Raw genomic sequence first — 23,706 nt, 5'->3', positions numbered from 1 at the left:
ACAGTGGACATTTAGAAAGTGTAATTTCCATAGGGGTCTCATGCTGGGAAAAGGGAAAGACTGGAGCCTGGTACCCACGGGGTGGGCTGGTGGAGCTGTCTCCTAGAAAGAAGTTATGTCAACTTGTCAGACCGCTTTGCAGGAGACTGGAGCCGAGTCAATACAGGCAATGAGCAGGGCTAAACCTTGAACAGGATTGCTTAGTTGTACATATCTCTTGCCTAAATCATTATCAGGATTCTGTAAATGGACTTGGAGTGTGAGTGTGAGTGCGTGTGTGTGTGTGTGTCTGAACCTATCTATATACAGACACGGTCTCAAGTATTTCAGGCTGGCTTTGAGCTTGATTGGTAGCCAAGGATAACCTTTAATTCCTGATCCTCCCACCTATATCTCCTGGTTGTTGGGATTACAGGAGCCTGACACCATATCAGGTTTATCCAGTTCTGGGTATGAACCAAGGGTTTCATGAATGCTAGAACGCCCTACCAACTAAGCTATGCCCCCAGCCCTGGGCCTCTTCAGTTGTTCACCTCCAGTGTGGTTACAATGAATCTTTCTCTGTTTTTCATCATTACTTTTCTCTTTACTTGGCCTAGGGAGGATGGGTGTCTGAACCTAGGTTTTAAGGCTTCCAGGGCCTAGGCTTTGACGCTAACAACTTTGGTAACAGCACGAATTGTAGGAAATAAGGAAAAAGCCTATCATGAATTTATGAAAACATCAATGTACACAATGAATAAGCTTAGATATGACAAAAAAGAAACTCAAGAAGGAAAACTAAACAGGTTGAATTTGCTTAAATATCTGTTAAGTGTAAGACATCAGTAAATTTTGGGTGGATGATCATCTCTGCTTTAGCTCTGCAGAATTTACTGCCAAACAACACACCTTATGTCTTCTTATCTGCTCCCTGTCCTTTCATTTTTCACTGAAATATAAGTGGTGGTGGCAGGGACCTTATTCTATTAAACTTTATATTTGTAGCACTGAAAATAGTACCTGAAAAGCAGTCAGTACTCAATAAACTATTGAAAAATATGACTGCAAAATGCTACAACTTGCCTAATACGGTTACTTTCACATTTTTAAAAACAATTCTTGGGGGGCTAGAGATGGCTCACTGGTCAAGAGCTGCTCTTGCAGACAACCTGGATTCTATTTCCAGCACCCATATGGCAGCTAACAACCATCCCTAACTACAGTTTCAGGAGATTTAACATCATCTTTTGACATCCACAGGCAATGTATCACATGAGTGCACTTACATACATGCAGGCAATACACTAGTACACATAAAAAAAATAAAAACAATGAATGTTAAAAAATAATAATTCTTGGGAGCCGGAGGTGTAGACCAGAGATGGAGTACATGATCAGCATATGTGACATGTTGGATTCAATGCACAGCACCCTCCCATGACAATTCATGAAATGGTATTTGCAATTTTTCCATGTATAAAGAACTGCAACAACAAATCATAAATACAGAGATTATTAAAATATTCCATGCACATTTAAAGACAATTAGATGTTGCAGAATGGCTCTTTTTAAAAAATAAATATTAAATTTTTGAGTATTTCATGCAGAAAATCATCTTTGTACCCCTTTCCCCTTTGGCGCCCTCCCAAACACCCCACTGGAGTTCATACATTATGTCATTTGTGTTAAGGCCTATCATGTAAAGTTAGTGACCCCAGATGTCCCTCATTACAAGTTCATCCACTGGGGTCTAGTCAGCCCATCTAGAGTCCATCCCTTCCTTGCCCAGCACTAATCAGCTGCCAATAATTCTTTAACTAAGATTGGGGTCTGATGTTCATTTCCACAATTCTGTGCTGGGTTTTTGTCTGCTTAAGTTTGCATGGGTCTTGTGCATGCTGACACCATTGCTGTACGTTTGTAGAAGGGTCCCGGGTGCATGTAGGACTATTTCCGTATGGTCCTGCACCTCCTCCCTGGCTCTCTATTCTGCAATGGTCCCTGAGCCCTGGGTGGGTGGACCTTAATATAGGAGTCCTGCGCAAGGGCCCACACTCTGCAGACTCTTATTTTCTGTGTTTCAGCTATTTGTGACCTTTTGCATTCCTGGCCCACTGTTGCATAAGGGAGCTGCATTGATGAGAGTTGAAAGATGCATTAGTGTTCTCTTCATCTCTTGTTCTACGTTCCAAGAGCCTTAGGTGTAGAGGTTGCATCCTAGATGTACCACTCAGACTTGGGCAATTCACAGATTATCTGTGTGACCAGTTGTAGAACTCTGTAATTATCTCTGTCTCTCGAAAAAGAAGCTTCTTCCATGGGTGGTGACCGGGATACTTGTCTAGAAATTTAAGGATCCATATTATGCACATAGTAAGAAATAACATTTGTCTAGGGATGTGACAGTTTTCTCTAAGCTCTATGATCTCTCCAGCTATGTGTACTTGGCTATGTTTACAATACCACATGAGTTTCCTTCCATTGAGTGAGCCTTAAGTCCAATTAGGCAGTTGTTGATTACCCCCAAGATAAAAGTGCCACTACTGCACCAATGTTATTTGCTGTGCTGGTTACTAATGTGATTTTTAGGCCTTGAAGCTGAGGTTGGACCTTCGATTGATGTACTCCCTTAGCAGCTTGCATAGTGCTCTCCAAACCTACGAGAGCTTGCCTTCAGGGGAGGTAGCTTCTAGGTCAGTTCCAGCTCCATTGCTCTAAATCCTGTGTCCAAAGTATGGCTTTTCTTCAGCAATAGGGTCCTATCATCAAGTTCTAGGAGACAATCAAGGACTGTGGCTTGTGTAATTTTGGGAGTCTCTTGGACTACTCTGGTTTCTCCCGTCTGCCATTGCTTCTTGTTATATAGTCTTCAGCTATACTCACGGACTCATGAAGAGATATTATATGTGTTATTTTTTTAGTGGGTTTTGGACTAATACAATTCCCTTTTTTTTTTTTTTTTTGGTCTTTTTGAAACAGGGTCTCCCTGTAGCCCCAGCTGACCTGAAACTTACCAGGCTGGCCTTGAACTCACAGAGATCCTCCTGTCTCAGCCTCCCAAGTGCTGGGATTAAAGGCATGTGCCACCATGACTGTCTCCCTCTGGTTTTTTATACTAGCTAGGCACTATTTATCTCTCCTCTTTCTCTCCCTGTCTTATCCTCCCTCCCCACCCTCCCCATTTAAAGTGTCACCATTTCTCCATTGTTAATTTCTGTCTGCTATGGTCCCACCTCTCCTAGCTCTTTCTTCCCCTTTACTCCCACAGTTCTTTATATAGCCCTCCTTCCCCCCTACCCCCTTCTTACACATTTCTCCCTTAGCAACACCTTTCTCCTACTATTCTTTTCTCTCAGGTTCCTTCTTTCCCTTTATTTCCCTGGTTCCCTTCTATTTTCCCGGTTCTTGAAGTTACATCAGGATATGCACTCACTTATAAGGATTTGGTGCTAGGATTCAACAAATGAGGGAGAACATACATATTTTTTCTGAGCCTGTGTTACTTCACTTAGCATAAGTTTCTAGATCCCTCCATTTACCTGCAAATTTCATTATTTCATCTTTCTCTACTGCTCAGTAGAACTCCATTGTGTAAATGTACCACATTTTTGTTAACCACTCGTCAGTTGAGAGGCACTTGGGTTGCTTCCATCTCTTAGCTATTGTTAAAAGAGCAGCAACAAACATGGTTGTCCAAGTATCTCTGCAATAGGATGGGTCTGTTGGGTATATGCCAAGGAGTGGTATAACTAGGTCATAGGGTAGGTTCATTTTTAGATTTTTAAGAGTTCTCCACACTGCTTTCCATAGGGGCAGCATGAGTTTGAAATCCCACCAGCAGTGAATGAGCATTTCCCTTTCTATACATCCTTACCAGCATTTGGTATCATTTGTTCTCTTGATCTTAGCCAGACATTGGGATAAGATGAAATCTTAAGGTGGTTTTAATTTGTATTTCCCTAATTACTAACAATGTTGAACACTTTTTAAAAACGTTTCTTAGTCATCTTTACTTCTTCTTTTGAGCTGTTTAGATCTTTAGCCCATTTTTCAATCAGGTCTTTTATTTTCTTGATTCTCTTTTGGGTTCTTTAAATATTCTGGATGTTAAACCTCTGTCAGATGTGTCACTGGTGAAGATTTTTTTCCCACTCTGCGGATTTGCTCTTCACTTTTTTGTTTCTTTTGCTGTACGGAAGCTTTTTAGTCTAATGAGGTCTCACTTGTTGACTGCTGACCTTAATTCCTTAGTAAGTTCTGTCCGATTTAGAAAATCCTTTCCTACACCTATATCCTGTACATTACTGCCAATATTTTCTTCTAATAGTTTCAGGGTTTCCAGTTTCACATTGAGGTCTTTGATCCATTTGGAGTTGACTTTTGTGCAAGGTGAAATATAAGGATCTAGTTTCATTCTTCTACAGGTGGAGATCCAGTTTTGCCAGCACCATTTGTTGAACATGCTGTCTTTCCTCCATTATGTTTCAGGTGGCTGAAATTCCATGTACTCGGGTTTGGATCTTCAATGATGTTCCATTGATCTATGTGTCTATTTTTGTGCTAGTACTACACTGTTTTTATGACTATAGTTCTGTAGTATACTTTGAGATCTGGTAATGTAATCCCCTAGCATGTAAACTTTGTGCTCAGGGCTGCTTTGACTATCCAGGGTCTTTTGTGCTTCCATATGAATTTAAAGGATTTTTTTTTCTAATTCTGTGAAGTATGTCATGGGGATTTTGATTGGGACTGCATTGAATCTATATATTACTTTTGGTAGGAGGTCATTTTCACAATATTAATTCTTCCAATCCATGAGCATGGGAGGTCCTTCCATCTTCTGGTGTCCTCCTCAATCTCTTTCTGTAAAGATTTAAAATGTTGATTGTAGAGATTCTCAATGTCTTTGGTCAGGTTTATTCTGAGATATTTTAATTTGTTCTGAGGCTACTGTGAATGGGAGGGTTTCCTTGTACTATTACTCCAGTTGCCTGTTACTGGTATATAGAAAGGCTACTGAATTTTGCAAATTAATTTTGTAACCTGCCACATTACTGAAGGTGTCCATCAGTTCTGGTTTTCTGGTGGAATTTTTGGGATCTCTTATATATAGTATTATATCATTTGCAAAAAGGGAAAGTTTGACCACTTCCTTTCCAATTAGTACTCCTTTAATTTCCTTCTCTTGTCTTATTGCTCTAGCAAGAGTTTCAAGCACTATACTGAAGTGGAGTGGAGATAGTGGACATCTTCTCTAGCTCCTGATTTTAATGGGACTTAGTTTTTTGTTTTGTTTTTCATTTAAAATGATGATATAGCTTTAATAATGTTGAGGTATGTTCCTTCCAGTAAAATTCCCATTAGGACATTTATCATGAATACATGCTGATTTTTTAAAAATTTAATTTAAAAAATTTTTATGTGTGTGTTTTGCCTGCTTGTAGGTAAGTGCACCTGTATTGTGCAATGCCTGAGGAGGTCAGAAAGGCTGTTGGATCCGCTTGGGCTGGAGTTATGGGCAGTTGTTAGGTGCCATGTGGGTGCTGGGATTTGAACCTGGGTCTTCTGCAAGAACAACCAGTGTTCTTACCACTGAGCCATCTCTCTAGCCCTGCATGCTGAATTTTGTCAAAGGCATTTTCTGCATCTATTGTGATGACAATGTGGTTTTCCCTGCATCTCTAGAATAAAACCTATTTGATCATGGTGATATTTCTGATGTGAGTCTCTATGTGGTTTACAAATATTTTGTTGAGAATTTTTGCACCTATGTTCATTAAGGATATGGGTCTATAGTTTTCTTTTTTTGGATGTGTCTTTACCTGGTTTGGGTATAAAAGTGATGCTAGCTTCATAGAAGAAATTTGGGAGTTCTCCCTTTGCTTCTATCCTTTTGAACAATTTAAGTAGTATTGGTTGCAGATCTTCTTTAACTATCTGGTAGAATTCTGCTGTAAATCCATCTGAGCCTGGGTTCTTGGTTTAGCTTTGGTGGTTCCCGTTTTAGATATCCACATGTTTCTTTTTGGTTTTCAAATTTAATAGAGTGTAGGTTTTTAAAGTATTCCCTTATAATGTTCTGGATCTTTTGGGTGTCTGTTGTGATGTTTCCCCTTTCATCTCTGATTTTGTTGAGTTGGGATTTGCTCTATCTTTTGGTTAACTGGGCTAAGGGTCTATCCTGTTTAGCTTTTCAAAGAACTAGCTCTTAGATTCATTCTTTGTATTATTTCTATTTTATTAATTTGTGCTCTGATTTTTATTTCTTCTCGTGTGCTGGGCTTGGGTTTCATTTGTTCTTGCCTTTCCAGAGTCTTGGGTTACAATGTTAAGTCATTTATTTGTATTCTTTTTGGTTTAAAAAAATTATTATTTTTATTTTATGTGTATGATTGCTACGCCTGCATGTAAGTAAATGCACCTGTGTCGTGCAATGCCTGCGGAGGACAGAAGAGGCTGTTGGATCCCCTGGATCTGGAGTTACCGAAAGTTGTTAGCTGCCACGTGGGTGCTGGGATTTGAATCCAGGTCTTCTGCAAGAATAGTCAGTGTTCTTAACTACTGAGCCACCTTTCCAGCCCCTCTGATGTTTTAATGAAGGCACTTAGAGCTATAAACTTCCCTCTCAGGACTGCTTTTAAAGTTTCCCAGAGGTTGTATTTTGTTATTTATTTATTTTTTTGTCTATTTTTGAGACAGGGTCTCCCTGTAGCCCCAGCTGTCCTGGAACTCACTATGTAGACCAGGCTGGCCTCAAACTCACAGAGATCCACTTGCCTCTGCCTCCCAAGTGCTATAATTAAAGGCATGTGCCACCACGCCCAGCTTATATTGTCCTTTTAATTCCAGGAATGCTTTTTATTTTTTTCTTAATTTCTCTTTTCACTCACTCATCATTTAGGAGTGTGTTGTTTAATCTCCATGAGTTCATCTAGTGACTAGGGCTTCTTCTGGTGTTGATTTTAAGCTTTATTGCATTGTGGTCTGATAGAATACATGGAATTATTTCAATTTTTTTTGCACTTGTTGAAGTTTGTTTTGTGCCCCAGTACGTGGTAAATTTTTGAGAAAGGTCCATGGGGTGCTTAATAAAAAGTGTGGTCTTTGGTGCTTGGGTGGAATATTTGGTAGATGGCTGTTAGGTCCATTTGATGAATGGGATCATTTATTTCAGATGTCTGTCTGTTTATCCTTTGTCTGGTTGACCTGTCTAATGGAGACACTACTGAAGTCCCCTTTGTCTTAAAGTCCTTGAAGTGCTGTTTTCATAAATTTGAGTGCATCAGAGTTTGGTGCATATATGTTCATGATTCTAGTATCTTCTTGGTTAATTTTTTCCTTTGATCAGAATAAAGTGACCCTCTTTCTCTCTCCTGATTAGTTTTAGTTTGAAGTCTATTTTGTCAGATATTAAAATTGCAATCCCTGCTTGTTACTCAGTGTATTTGCTTGAATTATTCTTTCCCATCCTTTCACCTTAAGGTAGTGCCTGTCCTTGAAGGTGAGATGGTTTTCTTGCAGACAACAAAAGGATGGATTTTGTTTCTTAATCCATCAACTAGCCTGTATCTTTTGACTGGGGAGTTCAGTCCATTGATACTTAAAATTATTATTGAAAGAAGTGTATTGGTTGCCACCATTTTGATTACTGTTTGCATTTATTTGTCTAATATTTTGTTTCCAAAATTATATCTTCATTTACTTTCTGTTACCCTTGGGGTATAGTTGTTCCATTCTTTGTATTGCTTCAAGTACTTTTTGAAGGGCTGGTTTTGTAGACATGAATTCTTTCAGCCTATTTATATTGGGGAAGGGTTTTCTTTCTCCAACTGCAATAGACATTTTTGCTAGGTAAAGTAATCTGGGTTGGCATCCATGGTCATTTAGAACTAGAAACACTTTGGTCCAGGCTCTTCTGACTTTCATAGTTTGCACTGATAAGTCAGCTGTAATTCTGATGGGTTTTCCTTTATATGTCACTTTTCTTTTGCAGCTTTCAGTATTTTCTCTTTGTTCTGTACTAAAGTGTTTTTACTATGATTTGCCATGGGGAGTTTCTTTTCTGGTCCTGTCTATTTGGTGTTCTATGTGCTTCATGTTGTATTTTCTACTTATTTATTTATTTATTATTTACTTTTGTCTTCTTTATCCCTGTTTTCTTTTAGTGCTTTGATTTGTTTGTATGTTCTTTAAAGTCATTAAATTCCTTGATCATGTTTATGATTTTTTCTTTTAAATTTTGTGTCCTGGGTTATCTCTAGGGGGCTCTCCTTCTAGAACTCTTCTATAGGACTGGTGAAGTTTTGGTTTTCCATATAATTTTTCCATTGTGATTTTGGTATGTGGATTTCTTTTGTTGTTTGTGATTCTCATATGAAACTCAAGCCTTCCTTTGCTGAATTGAAGTCTGCTTCTGTTTGTATTTTTGTTGTGCCTTGTTTTCTTATTGGGTATGTAAAGCTGGTTGGTCTAGGTTTCGGGTTCTCTCAGATTTTATATTGGAGGGAACTGATTGCTTCAGATTAGCTACTTAGGAGCTCCCACTGAGGCCCAAGTCAGGCTCCAGTCAGGTACACTCAGGCTTCCTTCCTTCCCTAGTAGTGTGCTCTCACAGGACAATTTGGGAAGTTCACTAAGGGGAGGCCAGATTCAGGCACTCAGTCTGCTGAGGTCTCAGCCCCTACTGCAGGGCCGAGCAGTCTAGCCCTGGCAAAGTGGGAGGGCCTTCACATGGTCCCATTGCAGGGGAGGCTCACCATCATGGGGAGGCCAGATCCAGGCACTCTCAGGCAGTCTACTGAGGTCTTGCATAATAGCTCTTTAAAGTGACTACTTAAAGATACTGTTTTATGGGAAGATGATAGTGATGGTGATGAGGATGATGGCAGCAGTAAACCTTATCAAGTGCTAGTTTTGGAGAGGGAGTCATGTTGACTCATGTCATCCTCACAATCACCTACACCATTACTCTCTCCATTTTACAGCTAACTACAGAGGCTAGGTGATGAGATGAAGCACTTGCTGGTAGACAGTGGAGTCTAAAGACTGCCTCAAATATCTTCACAATTCTCACGCATCCTTTTTTTTTTTTTCTGAGACAGGGTTTCCCTGTAGCCACAGCTGGCCTGGAACTCACTATGTAGACCAGAGTGGCCTCGATTTTACAGAGATCTACCTGTCTCTGCCGCCCAAGTGTTAGGGCTAAAGGCATGCCCCATAATGCCTGGTTTCATACATCTGTTCTTTCATCAAAAATTCATAAGCTTACTTTAGAAAATTAAAACTACTGGCAGGAGCCTTAAGTGTCTTGCTCTAGGTTACACAATCTAGTGACAGAAGTAAGTCTCTTACATATAGATCTCTTGATAATAAATCAATACTTACTGCTAGTGTAGAGGACTTTTGACAAGGTCATCTCCAGGACAGCACCACGACTCCCTTCGCCAATCATGTGCAACTTTGAGATTTAAATGCAGGGGTGGGATAAAAAGTAAATGTTCATATAATGTTCATATAAAACATCACTATTTTATACAGAATAAATGCATACTAGATATTGGAATTATAGTACATATGTATTATTCAACTGATGTTTTAGGTTAATGAAATTTGGCAGTATCACCAATATTTGATATTTGTTAAGTACCACTATAAAATTGTCTACATAGATACACATATTCATGTTTCAAGAAATGCTTGACATAAATTTAAGGTCACCAGACATAGGATGTCTTTACTTGTATTGTCTGTATATAAAAATAAATTAGGGGATTAGACAGATGAGTCAGCAGTTAAGTGAACTGGCTGCTCTTGCAGAGGACCCCAGTTTGATTCCCAGTACCCACATGATGGCTAACAACCATCCAACTCCAAGGGATCTGACACCCTCTTCTGTACTCTGCAGACACTGCACAACATGGGTACACTTACATATGTGCAGGCAATACAATCATACACACAAAAATAAAAATGAATAAAATATTAAACAAAAATAAAAATAAGAGTTACATTATAGAGGTTATAAGAGAAGCCATATAATAATTAGAAAAATGAGTGCAATATATCAGTACAAATATGTTAAGTTACAAATGTCACCAACCTCATCTACCACAATCAGACCCAAAGTACTAATCCTTCCACTTTCAATCAAGGAGTTCACCAGGCTGTGCCCTTTTTCAATAGTGGCAATATATAGTGATTTCTTTTCTCTTCTTTTAGTTGGAGGAAATTTTCCTTTGCTTCCAGCATATTCTTCAACAAAGAAACCGAGTTCTATACCAAAACTTGATAAACCTGAAATCTAGAATGTTTAACAAAAACACAAATTAAAAGTCTAGTTACTAAGAGTTCAAGAAGAATTCTCTTAAAAAGGTAAAGTTGGGGGCTGGAGAGATGGCTCAGCGGCTAAGAACACTGGTTGTTCTTGCAGAAGACCCGGGTTTAAATCCCAGCACCCACATGGCAGCTAACAACTGTCTGTAACTCCAGTCCCAGAGGATCCGACAGCCTCGTCTGTCCTCTGCGGGCATTGCACGACACAACACGGGTGCACTTACTTACATGCAGGCAATATATGCATACACATAAAATTTAAAAAAAAAATTAAAAAAAAAAAAAAGAAAAGGTAAAGTCCCAAACAATGGGATCAGAGTACAGATTAGGCATCTATATCTAAGAAATACTGTAGAGGAAAGGTGTTGATTTTTGCAAAACAAGTGAATGCAACTTTTCAACTACATAATAAACACAAAAATAAGTTTCAACTCTCTTTGACTGAAAAAAAAAAACCATCAGATTGAGAGGCTAAAGATGACTCAGAGGTTAACAGCACATACTGCTCTTACAGAGGATCCTAGTTTGGTTCCCAATACCCATACCGGGCAGGTCACAACTGCCAGTAACTCCAGCTCCAAGGAGATTTGATGCCTTTGGCCTTCATGAGCAGTTGTACTCAAATGCACATACCTATACATAAACATAATTGAAAAATATTTAATAAAAAAATCAAATTGAGCCAGGTGTGGTGGTACACACCTTTAGTCCCAGCACTTGGGAAGCAGAGGCAGACGGATCTCTATGAGTTCAAGGCCAGCCTGGTGTACATAGTGAGTTCTAGGACAGCTGGGGCTACAGGGAGACCCTGTCTCAAAAAAACAGAAAAAAAAAAAATCAAATTGACTCATTTATTTAAAGTAATTAATTAATTGGAGCTTGAAAAAGCAGGCCTACTATTAATAGACCATTTAAGATACAGTTCAAACCATTAATTTAAAACTATTAATAGGTTAATTACTTGAAGAGATTTTATGTAAGTACTCTAGCTTACTTTTGTATATTCTAAAAATAATTATCATGAATCACAGTTAACAGCTATTTATGCTAATTTTTAAACCTTAACAGTATATTAGAAAATATGAAATTTTTTTTAAAAAACACACACCTTTTCTTGGACAATTGCCACATATGGAAGGATCATTAAAACATCTTTCTTTCGGCAAAGTAGTTCTTGTAGCATTAAAATCTCAGCCACAAGAGTTTTTCCACCACTTGTTGGCAAGGAATATATTAAATTTTTTCTTTTTTGTACAGAACCCAATGTTAAACATGTATGTTGCCACTCTGTAGAATTTAAAAGAAAAACACAAAAGGAATTAGTTTCTCCTTTCGTATTCCCAAGAGTTTTCTGAGAAGAAAAACAAATATCTCAGTGTGCCAATTTCCTCATACAAGTAAAGATGACTCTACTAAATGGCAAATCCTGCCTACAATACTACATGTGCAATGTGCAGCCATTGAGGCTTAGTTCAGACCTTGTCAACAGGATGGGCAAGTAGCTACCTCAGTCAGTTACAGACTTGGGTATAAGCAGGACAGATGGCAGCCTGGAGACCAGGGGCCATCCTCTATGGAGTAGATGGATGGTCTAAGGACCTATGTTCATTTTAAAGTCTTCTTATGTTCTACAAGATTATGTTTACCTTCTTCATCTAACCCCAAAACCATCTTATGAGAAGAGGGGAAGAGGGAAATCCATAAGGTCTTGCACAAACCAATAAAAACTTTAACTGGCTCTTAAAGACCTGATCTTTGAATGGTCGAATACCATGTTAAAGTACTACGGGACTTTAAGTAATAAAAAGCCAGTATTACTAACTGGCACATCTAGAGTGCCCACAATTCAGGGAGATAGATTCATGAAAGTAGAACAAGTCTAAGACATGATATGAAAACTAGTATAGTCACTCTGAAGAATTTGAAGGTTGAAGATGTAGCTCAGTTGATGAGTGCTCACCTAGTATATATGAAGGCCTGGGTTTGAGCCCCAGCACTCCATATACTGGATGTGGTGGCACATGCCTGTAATTCTAGCAGTTTGGCAGTGAATGCAAGGGGATCAGAAGTTCAAGGTCTTCCTTGATGACTACATAGCCAATCTGGGTGACATGAACAAAATAATGGAAATCAGTAATTAAACAGTGTATATCATCAAAAAGTTACTTAATCAAATTTATTAGAAGCTACCAATATAACTGATAGTCATTCTACAACTCATTTGACATGTCCTTGGCAAAGAATCTAACTTGGAAAACAATTATTTTGTCCTCTCCCACCTTTTTTTTAAAAAAAGATGAAGTACTGTTTAAGAAACAGGGCTAGATTTAAAGGGGCTGACAAGCTCTAGCAGTTGGGAACTATTATCAAGCACAATTTACTGAGTAATGCACTACTTCCATAAGAAAAGGCTGAGTTAGAGTCCTGTCCAGCCGATCATTACAGCACATGCCTATAATCTCAAAAAGCATAGTCCTGGGGCTGAAGAGATGGCTCAGCGGTTAAGGGCACCGACTGTTCTTGCAAAGGACCCAAGGTTTGATTCTCAGCACCCACATGGTGGCTATGAACTGTCCTTTAACTCCAGTTCCAGGGGAATCTGATGACCTCTTCTGATCTCCATGGCACTGCATGACATAATACACTCACATATATGCAGACAATACACTCATACACATAAAATAAATAATATATTTAAAAAATCATAGTCCCAAGTTCTGCCTTCATTTTGGCAGCATATTCAGAGCTAGCAGGAGAAAGGCAGAGGGAAGAAAGTTATCAGAAAACTATGGGGTTAGAGAAATGGCTCAGTGATTAAGAACACTAGTTGTTCTTGCAGCAGACCCGGGTTCGAATCCCAGCACCCACATGGCAGCTATGAACTGTCCTTTAACTCCAGTTCCAGGGGAATCTGATGACCTCTTCTGATCTCCATGGCACTGCATGACATAATACACTCACATATATGCAGACAATACACTCATACACATAAAATAAATAATAAAATATATTTAAAAAATCATAGTCCCAAGTTCTGCCTTCATTTTGGCAGCATATTCAGAGCTAGCAGGAGAAAGGCAGAGGGAAGAAAGTTATCAGACTAAACTATAACCAGTTAGCTCTCATGTAACCTAGGATGGCCTTGAAGTTGCTATGTAGCTGAGAATGACCTTAAAATCTGGATCCTCCAGCCTCCACCTTCCAAGTGCTAGGATTTTAAGAGTGAACCACTACATCTAGCATTAGACTGTTAATTCTTAAACCATGTACCTCACAATTTAGAATTCAATAAACTATTATTTTCTGTAATTCTACTTCTTCAATCTATCTTCTGAAAACCCCCATTTTCAAATAGTTCATAAACTCTCCAAAAGACTTCCAGAAACACTTATGAAGTGATGACTAATGGGCTGATCTCTTAGTATGGTAACTGCTGTCCCTTGGTCTAAAACAGTATCATGAAATATATGCAAGGACCCAGGACTTTTGAAAAATATTACAAGATACATTACTATTACTGCAGTATTTTTTGCACTTAAGTCTTAGCTGTAACTGTCTTTAAATATGTTTTGTCTTAACTAATTATATTACTGATTTCTTTCACCTAAGATTCTGAGCATTCAAAGGAATTTCAATAACTAAATTGTTAAGAGAATTTAGAGCCAACCTATATCAAGAAAACTATAAAACAGCTAAGTCAGAAAAAATGAATCAGAAGCAGAGTGTCAAGGGATGAACGTTTCAGTGGTGTGGTCAATAGCTGACAGTATAAGCTACTGCGGACAGGGAAGGTAGGCACTAAAATATGACTGGGTTTAGGCACCTTAGTCATTGTAACTGAGTGAGGGCACAGAATCCAGAATTTGAGTGGACTGAAAAATTATTCAGGCAAGAGAGACAGCAAGGACAACTGGTTAGAGAAGCATGACTGTAGGGAAGGAAAGAAGCCAGGTAGTGGCATGACAGCAGTGGAAGGGTAGCACAACTGATATGATTATTCCATGTGAGAAACAGGACCATGGAAGGGCTTGCTTCTACTGATTTGAATATTATAATGATGGCATTTTTCCCCCTCTTTTTGCAAAAAGCATTACCATATAACTTTTCAATTCCTCTGAACTGAGCATAAAGGTCTCTCACTTTGCTGGGAAGTGAATAAAAAGGACCAAGATCATCTGATGACGACTCAATTGCTCTCTTAGCAACACTAATTTCTTCAGACAGGAGCGTCTCTTTGAAGTGTTTACTCCTAGAAAATACTGGTGTCTGGGCTTTGGCATTCCCAGTCATGGCACTTTTCAGATGATCCTTTACACTTTTTGTCCTACTCATCTCTGAAGTATCCTTGACTGTAGAAGTGAATTCATCATTTTGCTGGGGCTGTTCTAGTCGAGTACAGGACAAGTCTTCATCTGCTGTCTTGTGTGAGTTCCTGTCTCTTTCTTCAGTAGACTGATGACCCAAATCATTTGAAGTGTTCTGCAAATGTTCAAAATATAAGACTTGAGAAGATGGCACTTCAAACAGAAGACCATCTCCAGGTTCAACAGGGACATCATGGCCAATCTGGTTCTTTGCATCCTCATTCATTTTAGACCCAGACAAGTTGCTTACAGCAGTAATACCAAGTTTGTTTTGGATGCTTTCTGAACAAAGATCTTCGGTGGCAAAGTCTGTAACATGTTTCCTATGTTCAGGAGATTGCATATATTTCTGTTCTAGGGCATCAACTTGAGCTAAAAAGGAGTTTTCTGTATAGCTGTCACCAAACATGTCTTCTTCACTGTCACTTTGCTAGAAAGGAAACAAAAATACATCTAGAATAGTCAATCTTCATTAAGAGTAAAAAGCTCCAGCAAAGGCCTGTATCAATTATATACCTATATGCAAATATATTACCATCCTCCGATTAAAAAAAAACAAAAACAAACAAAAGACCAAAAACCACAGAAGTCCAGAGAGGTGAACTGACTTGTCTAAACAACAGTGTTTCTGGACTAATGGGATGAAATCAGGATCCTTAATTATTTTGACATGGGTCAGGGTCCCATATAGTCCATGCTGACCTTGAACTCACTATGTAGCCAAGGATGACCCTTATCCTCCTGCCTCTACTTCTTGAGTGTGGGATTATAGGTATGCCTAGGCATCACCATGCCTAGTTTTAGGCTCTGCTTGGGGATCAAACTCTAGGTTTTATGCAAGCTACCAAAATATTTTACCAAGTGTGCTATATCCCCAGACCAGACCAGTGATAGTGGGATTGTAAATCTATTTTTTGGTACTTAAATTTGAACCCACAGCCTACACATAAAGATGTAAAATGTGAGATAATTACTGAAGCTACTTGGAGTCTGATTACTGTTGTAAAATCAAGATGTTGTAGCTAAGAAAGTAACCAGCACATTAATGGGCGGACAATAAATTTGATTTTATTAGTAAAGTAGAAGCAGCAGTCATTTCGAAGACTTGGCTTGTGTCCCTGTCCCGCCACTTGGCTGCCCTGTGTACACTTTTTCTGCGTAAGTGTGTGTGCGTGTGTGTGAACAGTTCACATCAACTTAGAAATAGGGATAACAAGCCAGTATCTCCTAAGAGCTGAACACGGGTACAACCACGACAGGGGCAAATGGAGGCATTTATCTCATCAGTCAACTGTTTGCACCTGAGAAGAAACTGGCAGTCTTTCGGCAGTTTCAAACCTTCCACGGCGTCTCCCAGCGGTTTCGGGAGGGGCCCGGGGTAGGCACCAAGCTCCGGGTGTTCCCAGGACCAGGCCGGGTGGGGAAGGAGTAGGTGGGGCTGTACCTGGCCGGGCTCCAGGCCCACAGTTTTTCGTCGCCGGCTCCCGGCCCCCGCTTCCTCCTCCTGGTCGGCGCCGGTCAGGGACTGGGTCGCGGGGGGAGAGGCACAGATGCCCTCTAAGCTACGATTCCTTTTGCGGGCAGACACACGCCGGCGGATGCGGGAGCCGCCTTCCTCCATGGCTAGGTCCCGGCCTCATGCCCGGCGACCGCGACACGCCAGCTGCGGATCCGCGTCTTCACCGCCCAGAACAAGACCCCAAATCAGCTGCCACGGTCAGTGGACCAGATGTAGGTGCAGGGTTCCACCTCTGGATTCCACAAGTGACACGGTTCCACCTCTGTCGGGCTAAGCGCCTGCGTCACGCGAGCCCGGGAACCGGAAGGGGTAGCGCAGGTGCAGTGAAATCCCACCTATCCTTTCGCCTGTTCTCTACATTCGTTCCCGGAACGTTTGAGTGGAATACCCCGGCCCTCAGGGGAAGAGACCGGAAGGGACCTGTGGATGCGCTTGGGAAAAAGGAAAGGAAGAGTAAGCGCGAGGGACCATGGCTGCTGCGGTCGCTGTGCGCGGTGCCGGGAGGAAGAAGTTGGGAACGGCTGCTGCCTCCCTCGCAGGCCGCGGGATTTCCGCGGGTAACGTCTCCGTTATAGAGTTGCAGCCTCCGCCTAGGTGCTGACAACGATGCCATCCTCACTTGGCGACGCTGAGATTTTTTTTTAAGACGGGTGGAACTATGTAATCTCCCGTGACTAGGATGTTAAAGCTTAAGGGACTTGGGAGTTGCAGTCAGCTCTTTAAAATTGAAATTTTTATTTCGGTGCTTCCCTACCAACCAACTCATTTTCCTTTTGGTGTGACAGTACCGTTCTGTTGCGTCTCTTGTACATTTGTATTAAAATATGGTAACTGTGGGAAGGGATGAGGAGGGAGCTTTTTTAAAAAAGATTTTTAACTTATTTTTAACTCTGTGTATGGGTCTTTGTGCCCGTATTTGCTTGTGAATGCCGGTTTCTGTGGACCCCAGAGATGTGGGATCCTTCTGGAGCTGGAGTTACAGGTAGTTGTGAATCTCTGATGTGGGTGCTGGGAATCGAACTCAGGTCCTCCCGTAGAGCAGTAAGCGCTCTTAACTACCCAGCCCTCTCTCCAGCCTGAGGAGAGGTTTTATAAGAGAGGGAATTATATGCCCTTTTTCCAAAGCCTTGGAAGTCACACAGTTTGTTTTATATTGTGCCCCCAAATGTAAATTAAAGGATGTATCATTGAGTAAAAGGAATATAAAACCTTTATTTCATATTGTGCCACTAGCCTTATCTTTGTTAGACATTCAGCTGCTGAAAATAATTGGGTTATTGCCATTTCTGTTTAATTGCAGTGCTGTGGAGAAGAGTTTGTTCACAGTATAAACAAGTAACCAGCAATGAGGACCTGGTAAGATTTATCTATTTGAGTTCAGTTATATGGCAAAACAGTTAAATTAATGGTTACTTTGAGCTTGGAAAGTATAACTTCCTGACTCTGGTCACAGGTTTTGAAGGGAATTCCGACTCATGGCATTTGTTAGACCCTATTTTTATTCCTAGATTTCAAGGATATATGATTTGAGAATTTCAAAAGTTAGCCTGGGTAGACAGAATATTGTAGTTATGTAATGGAATTTAGGGATTGTCCAAAATCTCATCAGTTTTTGCAGGCTACCTTGATAAGAGATCCAAATGAAAGTTTTACATTAGGACATTGCATCAGCTGCTTCTAAACTGTAGGTGTATTTTAATGGATTTAAATGATGCACATGGACTTGGGTAGCTTGAGCTTTCTTACTACAGGCAAAACTCTTTGACACCTAATACCATATTCAAGACAGGACTGGAGAGATGGCTCAGTAGTTAAGAGCACTGACTGCTCTTGCAGAGGACCTGGGTTCAATTCCCAGCACCCACATGGCAGCTAACAACCATCCCTAACTCCAGTTCCAGGGAATCCAATGCCCTCTTCTGATCTCTGTGGGCATTGTATGACACAGGTGTACTTACATGCAGGCAATACACTTATACACATAAAATAAAAATAATAAATATTAAAAGAAAATTTAAGACAAGCTAGACATGGTGGTGATGCACATACACTGTAATCCCAGCACTTGGGAAGCTGAGGCAGGAGGATTTATTGAGTTGGAGGCCACCCTAGGCTCTAAATAAGAAAATAAGTGAAAAAAAAAATTTGCTTCTCAGCTTTTTTGGCTAAGATCAAGTATATCAAATACAGAAAAGCAAGAAAACAAAGGAAGCTTTAGAAACTGTTAATAGCAAAGGATTTGTCTGGACAGATGTGCATCCATCTTAGTCATCTGATCTATTTACCATACTGTAAGTGAATAAAGGAAACATACTCTTCTTCTGGTCATAGATCCCATGGAAATGCTAATGAAAATTATGTGTCTCTACAGAAAAAGGCTCGCATACTAATTTGTTATAATTACAGTAGATCATAAATTTTAAAGTTGTTTCTAAATTAAGAACTTGTACCAAGATGTGGTAGTTTGCACTTGGGAGGCTCGGGCAGGAGGACAGCAAGTTTGATAGCAGCTAGGGATACACAGAATCTGTTCCCAAAAAGAAAGAAAAAACAATATAAATGTGGGATATGAAAGTAAAAAAGAGACCATGAGAGGGGAAGAAGAGGTTAATGGGAGGGGACAAGAGAGGGTGATAGAATCTGTCATGTCATAAAAGAAGGAGGAATTATTTGGGATGAGGAAGTGGATCAGCAAGATGGGGAGAGGCAGGATGAGTGAGGGCAGTGGAGGCAAGTAAGAACAAAGTTTACTAACAGGTATATTTGTACATATAAATAAAATCTCACAATGAATTCTGTACCTCTTAGGCTAACAAAAAAATTAAAACATTTAAAATGCCTCTAAACTGGAGCCAACCATTCTTACCATAGGAGGGAGGCATTGTGACAGAGACACCAAGGACAGAACAGCCAAAAGGGCTCCCACACTAATTTATATAGCAGCCCGTAAAGTTGATGTCAGAAAACCTTTTTTGACAGTAAGCCATGGGGCATTACCTCTTTATAAAATGAAATAGTGAAAACACTCCTGATAGAGAAACATGGGCATGAGTAAATTATTTAGCAGTTTAACTTAGGAATTGGATGTTTTCGATTGTGCTGTTTTTCTTAAAGCTAGATTGAATTAATTTTAAATAAGATGGTTTAGTCATCTGTAATCCAAGCAAAATATTTGAGTAAAGAATCCCTTTATCACACTTATTTCTCCCAGAAGCCCGTTTCTGCAGAGATATTTTGTTTCAGAATCCTCCATAAGTTAATTCCTCTTTAGTCACATTGGCACAGAATAAAGTGTTACAAAGTATGTATGTACACAGGGATTTAAATGTAGCAGTAAGCCCCTCCCCAACTCAGATTGACACATTTTACATTTTTTTATGACACTGTTCTTTTATCCTAGCCCATTGCAATGGAAAACCCTTATAAGGAGCCTCTTAAGAAATGTATCTTGTGTGAGAAACGTGTAGATTATAAGAATGTACAGGTGAGGAATGGTTTTACTTCTTATGACATTGGACTTGAGGATTTTATCTGTTTGCTTAGAGTCATGTCACTTTCATACCAGGTTTTATGTAGAGGCAATTGTTTTTAGCAGCTACATAATATCAGATCTGGTTATAATTTTCTTTATACAGTTCCAAGCCCTTGGCTCACCCTCATTCACTATTTCAGTTTACAGTTTCTCTTTTTCTCTGTTTGAAAGGTCTGAACAGTAGCTCACTGTAGCATTGATTCTCCATCTACAGGCATGAGTGCTTTGGAGAAATCTCTAGTGAAGTTGACCCTTGGCAATTCACCACCGTACATTATGGCTTCAAATATTTTCTCTTTAAGCTCCCAGAAAATTAGAAGTGGCAAATCTGGGGAGAGTGAATGGTGTTGGAGTTAAGTATTTTGACAGTTGGATAAAATGATAGCTGTCTTTGAGGGAGAAAATATAAGAAATTATAAAAAATACAGTATATGTTGTAAAATTACCATGTATCAATTGCAAAAAAAAGTTAGAAAAAAAATACAGTATAGTAGGAATGTGCAAAGAGCGAAATACAGTGCCTGGTACCTAGAAAATATTAATAATGTATTTAATAAAAATAAGTTACAGTAAATGTAGCTCTTGAAGAGGTCACTGTAGTCTGATCATTCATCTTCACAGTAATATGATAGCTTATCGTCCTAGATGAAATTTTTAGTGACTTGCTAGAAGTGGTGGTCTTTTAGATATGGGTGGAAAGTCAACAGGTTTAGCACTGAACGAATACACTGAGTAACCTGTTACTTGGTCATATTGACTTTTTTGATACACTAGATGTTTTAACTTTTTTAAAAAGGTGGTTTGTTAACATGAGATATTACATGTTATTTGTCTTAAATCTTTATGTAACTTGAAGGTCATGCATAAAGCTTTTTTAAAAATTCACACATTCAGGGTTGAATAACAAGTATACTAATACACTTTTTTTCCCTCCAATTACAACTCAAAAATAGCTTTTGTCCCAGTTTATTTCTCCATTCACTGGATGCATTTATGGAAGGCACATAACAGGTATGTTTTTAACCACAGAAATTGAAATGTAGATAAGAATTACATCAATCTATTATTTCAGAAAACTGATAAATGTTCTAATCATGCTCTAAATCATTATTAAACCATACAAATGTTACAAGAACTGAAATTAGGTACTTAGCCTCATGGGTTATTACTTTATCTTTTTTACTCACATTTAACTAGAGGCTGACAACATACAGAAATTTGTCTTCACGGGCTGGAGAGATGGCTCAGCAGTTAAGACCACTGGCTGCTCTTGCAGAGGACCCCAGTTTGGTTCCCAGGTGGCAGCTAACAGCCATCTGTTAACTCCAGTTCCAGGGGATCCAGTGCCTCTTCTGACCCCCACACATTGCAAGCAATACATGCATACACATAAAATAAAAATAGTAAATAAAGTATTTAGAAAAAAAAAGAAATTTGGTCTTTAAAAAATAACGTTCTTGGAGCCCAGTGGTTAAGAGCACTGGCTGTGAATATTTCAGAGGACCTGGATATGATTCTTGGCACCTATATGGCAGCTTATAACCATCTGTAACTCCATTTCCAGGGGATCTGACACCTTCTTCTAACCTCTGAGGGCATTGTACTTGGACACTTACATGCTGGTAAAACACTCATACACATTAGAAAACAAATTGTGTCATTACGAAGTATACTATAATTCCTAGACTAAAACTTAGTGTCAGCAACTGATGGCCATATTTTGGCTATATCCAAATTGAGTTTTTTGTTGTTGCTTTATTTATGTGTATGAGTAAATGGCCTGAATGTGTGTAAGTGTATCTGTGTAGTTCGGTGCCCTCGGGGGTCAGAAAAGGGCATTGGATTCCTTGGTGCTGGAGTTACGGACAGTTGTTAGCTGCCATGTGGGTGCTGGGATTCAAACCCAGGTGTTCTGTATCTTTGAGCTATATATAATACCAGAATTGAATGTTTATGAGACTGTATAACCGACAAAATGTAAAGTATTTACTATTAGAAAATATTTGTAAACTTAATATTGGCATTTTCTTAAGAATAAGAACATTTCCCTCCAATTTTTATAGGTCTTTGTGGAAAAAAACAGAAAGAAATAGCAAAAGCAATTAAGAGAGCCCAGATAATGGGTAAGTATACCTAAACAACTGAATTAAACTAGTAAGAATTTTGTTCATTATCTTTTTTAAAGAGCTTTAATTATCTCTTTACAGGATTTATGCCAGTTACATACAAGGATCCTGCATATCTCAAAGACCCTAAAGTTTGTAACATCAGATATCGAGAGTAAATTTTATAAGGTTACTGCCAGTAAATTTGTAAGTGGTTGTATTTCAGTACTAAGTTGGGTAGAAAGCATTTCAGCAGGTAGGAGAGGTGGTATGGTGCTTCCTCTCCATACCAGTGAGTGTTCTGTGGACCAACTGCTTAAAATGCTAATGCTAATTACATCGTACACATTTTGAATAAAAGTATTTATGGTTGTTATGTATAGTGTCACATATTACTGATAATGGGAAAGGAAATATATAAGGGAGGGCTTGTATTGGAATTCCACTTTACCTCAGATTCTGTTCTTACAATTGAAATGTTAGGGAAATGGGTGTATGAAGGTGGGATGCTTGTTTGAATAGCACACACGACTGGCTCTGGAGTTATAAATGCCTGGAGTCATTGTCTTTTTTTTTTTTTTTTGAGACAGTCTCCCTGTAGTCAAAGCTGTCCTGGAACTCACTATATAGACACCAGGCTGGCTTTGAACTCACAGAGATCCACCTGCCTCTGCCTCCCAAGTGCTGGGATTAAAGGCGTGTGCCAACATGCCCAGCTGGAGTTTTTTTCTTTGTGGGTTTTTCCCCCCACCCTGGTATCTGGACATTGAACTGAGGTGGTCAGGCTTATGCAGCAAGTGCTCTTACTGTGAGCCATCACACCCACTCCTGGCTTTTATAAATGTGGGTGCTGGGGATCCAAACTCTAGTCCTCATGCTTGTATGGCATTTCCCATGCCTTTGGAGTCATTTCCTAACTAGTAAGTGCTAGTTGTACCGGGTTAGGAGAGTAGTTCTCTTTGCAAAGGTGTACACTAAGATGGAGTGAACTAATCACAGAAAGACCAAGTATGTGTTCCTGGACAAATCTGTCTTTAAACAGATTGTGTTTACATGAAGGGATGATGCATAATTTACTTTCAATCTCTGTGATGTAATTAGGATTAATTGATAACTCTGGCTCTCCTGCTATGTATAGTACCAGTTTACTTATGACACCAGTTAAACCACCCAGCAGTTTGCACAAACCGTCTCTGGGTATTAAGTGGCTTCAAACCACCCCATGATAATTAGTGCACATCAATACACAAGATTATAGTTTTATTGAGAGAGAGAATTCTCTCAAGTAATTCCTCTAGAAAGTTATTGGTAGAGCCAGGCATGATGGCACACTCCTTTAATCCCAGCACTTGGAGGCAGAGGCAGGCAGGTTTCTGTGAGTTCAAGGCCAGCCTGGTCTACATAATGAGTTCCAGGACAGCTGGGGCTACAGGGAGACCCTGTCCAAAAAAAACTGGAAAAAAAAAAAAAAAAAAAAGAAATTGGTGGAAGTACAAGGGTAAAGGTATCCATTCAATGTTATGTTCAGTAATGAAGGTACCATGTGTACACTTCACAAATATATCTACAAAGACAGGGTTTTTGTGTGTGTGTGGGGGGGGTTGTTTTTCTATTTTGGAGACAGGGACAGCTTTCCCAATTACTGGGCTCAAGTGATCTCCGCCTCAGCTCCTAGAGGAGTTGGGACTATAGATGTTGAACTCTGCACCCAACTCCATGTACTTTATCATCACTTATTTTTAAGATTTGTTTTTTTGCTGGGTGTGGTGGCACACGCCTTTAATCCCAGCACTTGGGAGGCAGAGGCAGGTGGATCTCTGAGTTTGAGGCCAGCCTGGTCTCCATAGTGAATCCAGGACAGCTGGGGCTAC

The 23,706-nt window shown here is 39.5% G+C and overlaps 2 protein-coding genes across 6 annotated transcripts in view; one reads left to right on the top strand and one right to left on the bottom strand.

The window, feature by feature from the left end:
* Nucleotides 1-16,550, bottom strand: part of Helq (helicase, POLQ like) — a 59,999-nt gene extending 43,449 nt beyond the window's left edge. Inside the window, exons 1-5 of one of the 5 annotated variants that reach the window (XM_029555317.1) lie at nucleotides 16,124-16,525; nucleotides 14,410-15,109; nucleotides 11,424-11,602; nucleotides 10,083-10,283; nucleotides 9,368-9,440 (exon numbers count right to left, since the gene is read on the bottom strand). In XM_029555317.1, coding sequence (XP_029411177.1) covers nucleotides 9,368-9,440; nucleotides 10,083-10,283; nucleotides 11,424-11,602; nucleotides 14,410-15,109; nucleotides 16,124-16,300 — 1,330 coding nt within the window. In that variant the 5' untranslated portion in view covers nucleotides 16,301-16,525. Of the gene's footprint in view, nucleotides 1-9,367; nucleotides 9,441-10,082; nucleotides 10,284-11,423; nucleotides 11,603-12,280; nucleotides 12,418-14,409; nucleotides 15,110-16,123 lie in introns of those variants that run through there. The other 4 variants (XM_029555316.1, XM_029555315.1, XM_008851773.3 and 1 more) reach the window with 4 other exon arrangements.
* Nucleotides 16,551-16,607: 57 nt separating this feature from the next.
* Nucleotides 16,608-22,211, top strand: Mrps18c (mitochondrial ribosomal protein S18C). Its single transcript, XM_008851772.3, has 6 exons — nucleotides 16,608-16,755; nucleotides 17,499-17,554; nucleotides 19,599-19,682; nucleotides 20,684-20,741; nucleotides 21,794-21,853; nucleotides 21,938-22,211. The coding sequence occupies exons 1-6, from the start codon at nucleotides 16,668-16,670 to the stop codon at nucleotides 22,012-22,014; spliced, it is 423 nt and encodes a 140-aa protein (XP_008849994.1). The 5' UTR covers nucleotides 16,608-16,667; the 3' UTR covers nucleotides 22,015-22,211.
* The last annotated feature ends 1,495 nt before the right edge of the window (nucleotides 22,212-23,706 follow it).

Source organism: Nannospalax galili, unplaced genomic scaffold (assembly GCF_000622305.1).
Source record: "Nannospalax galili isolate Female #2095 unplaced genomic scaffold, S.galili_v1.0 scaffold405, whole genome shotgun sequence".
In the NCBI taxonomy this organism is placed as follows: Eukaryota; Metazoa; Chordata; class Mammalia; order Rodentia; family Spalacidae; genus Nannospalax; species Nannospalax galili.
Note: the sequence above shows the minus strand (reverse complement) of the source record. Positions and strands in the feature narration are given on the sequence as shown.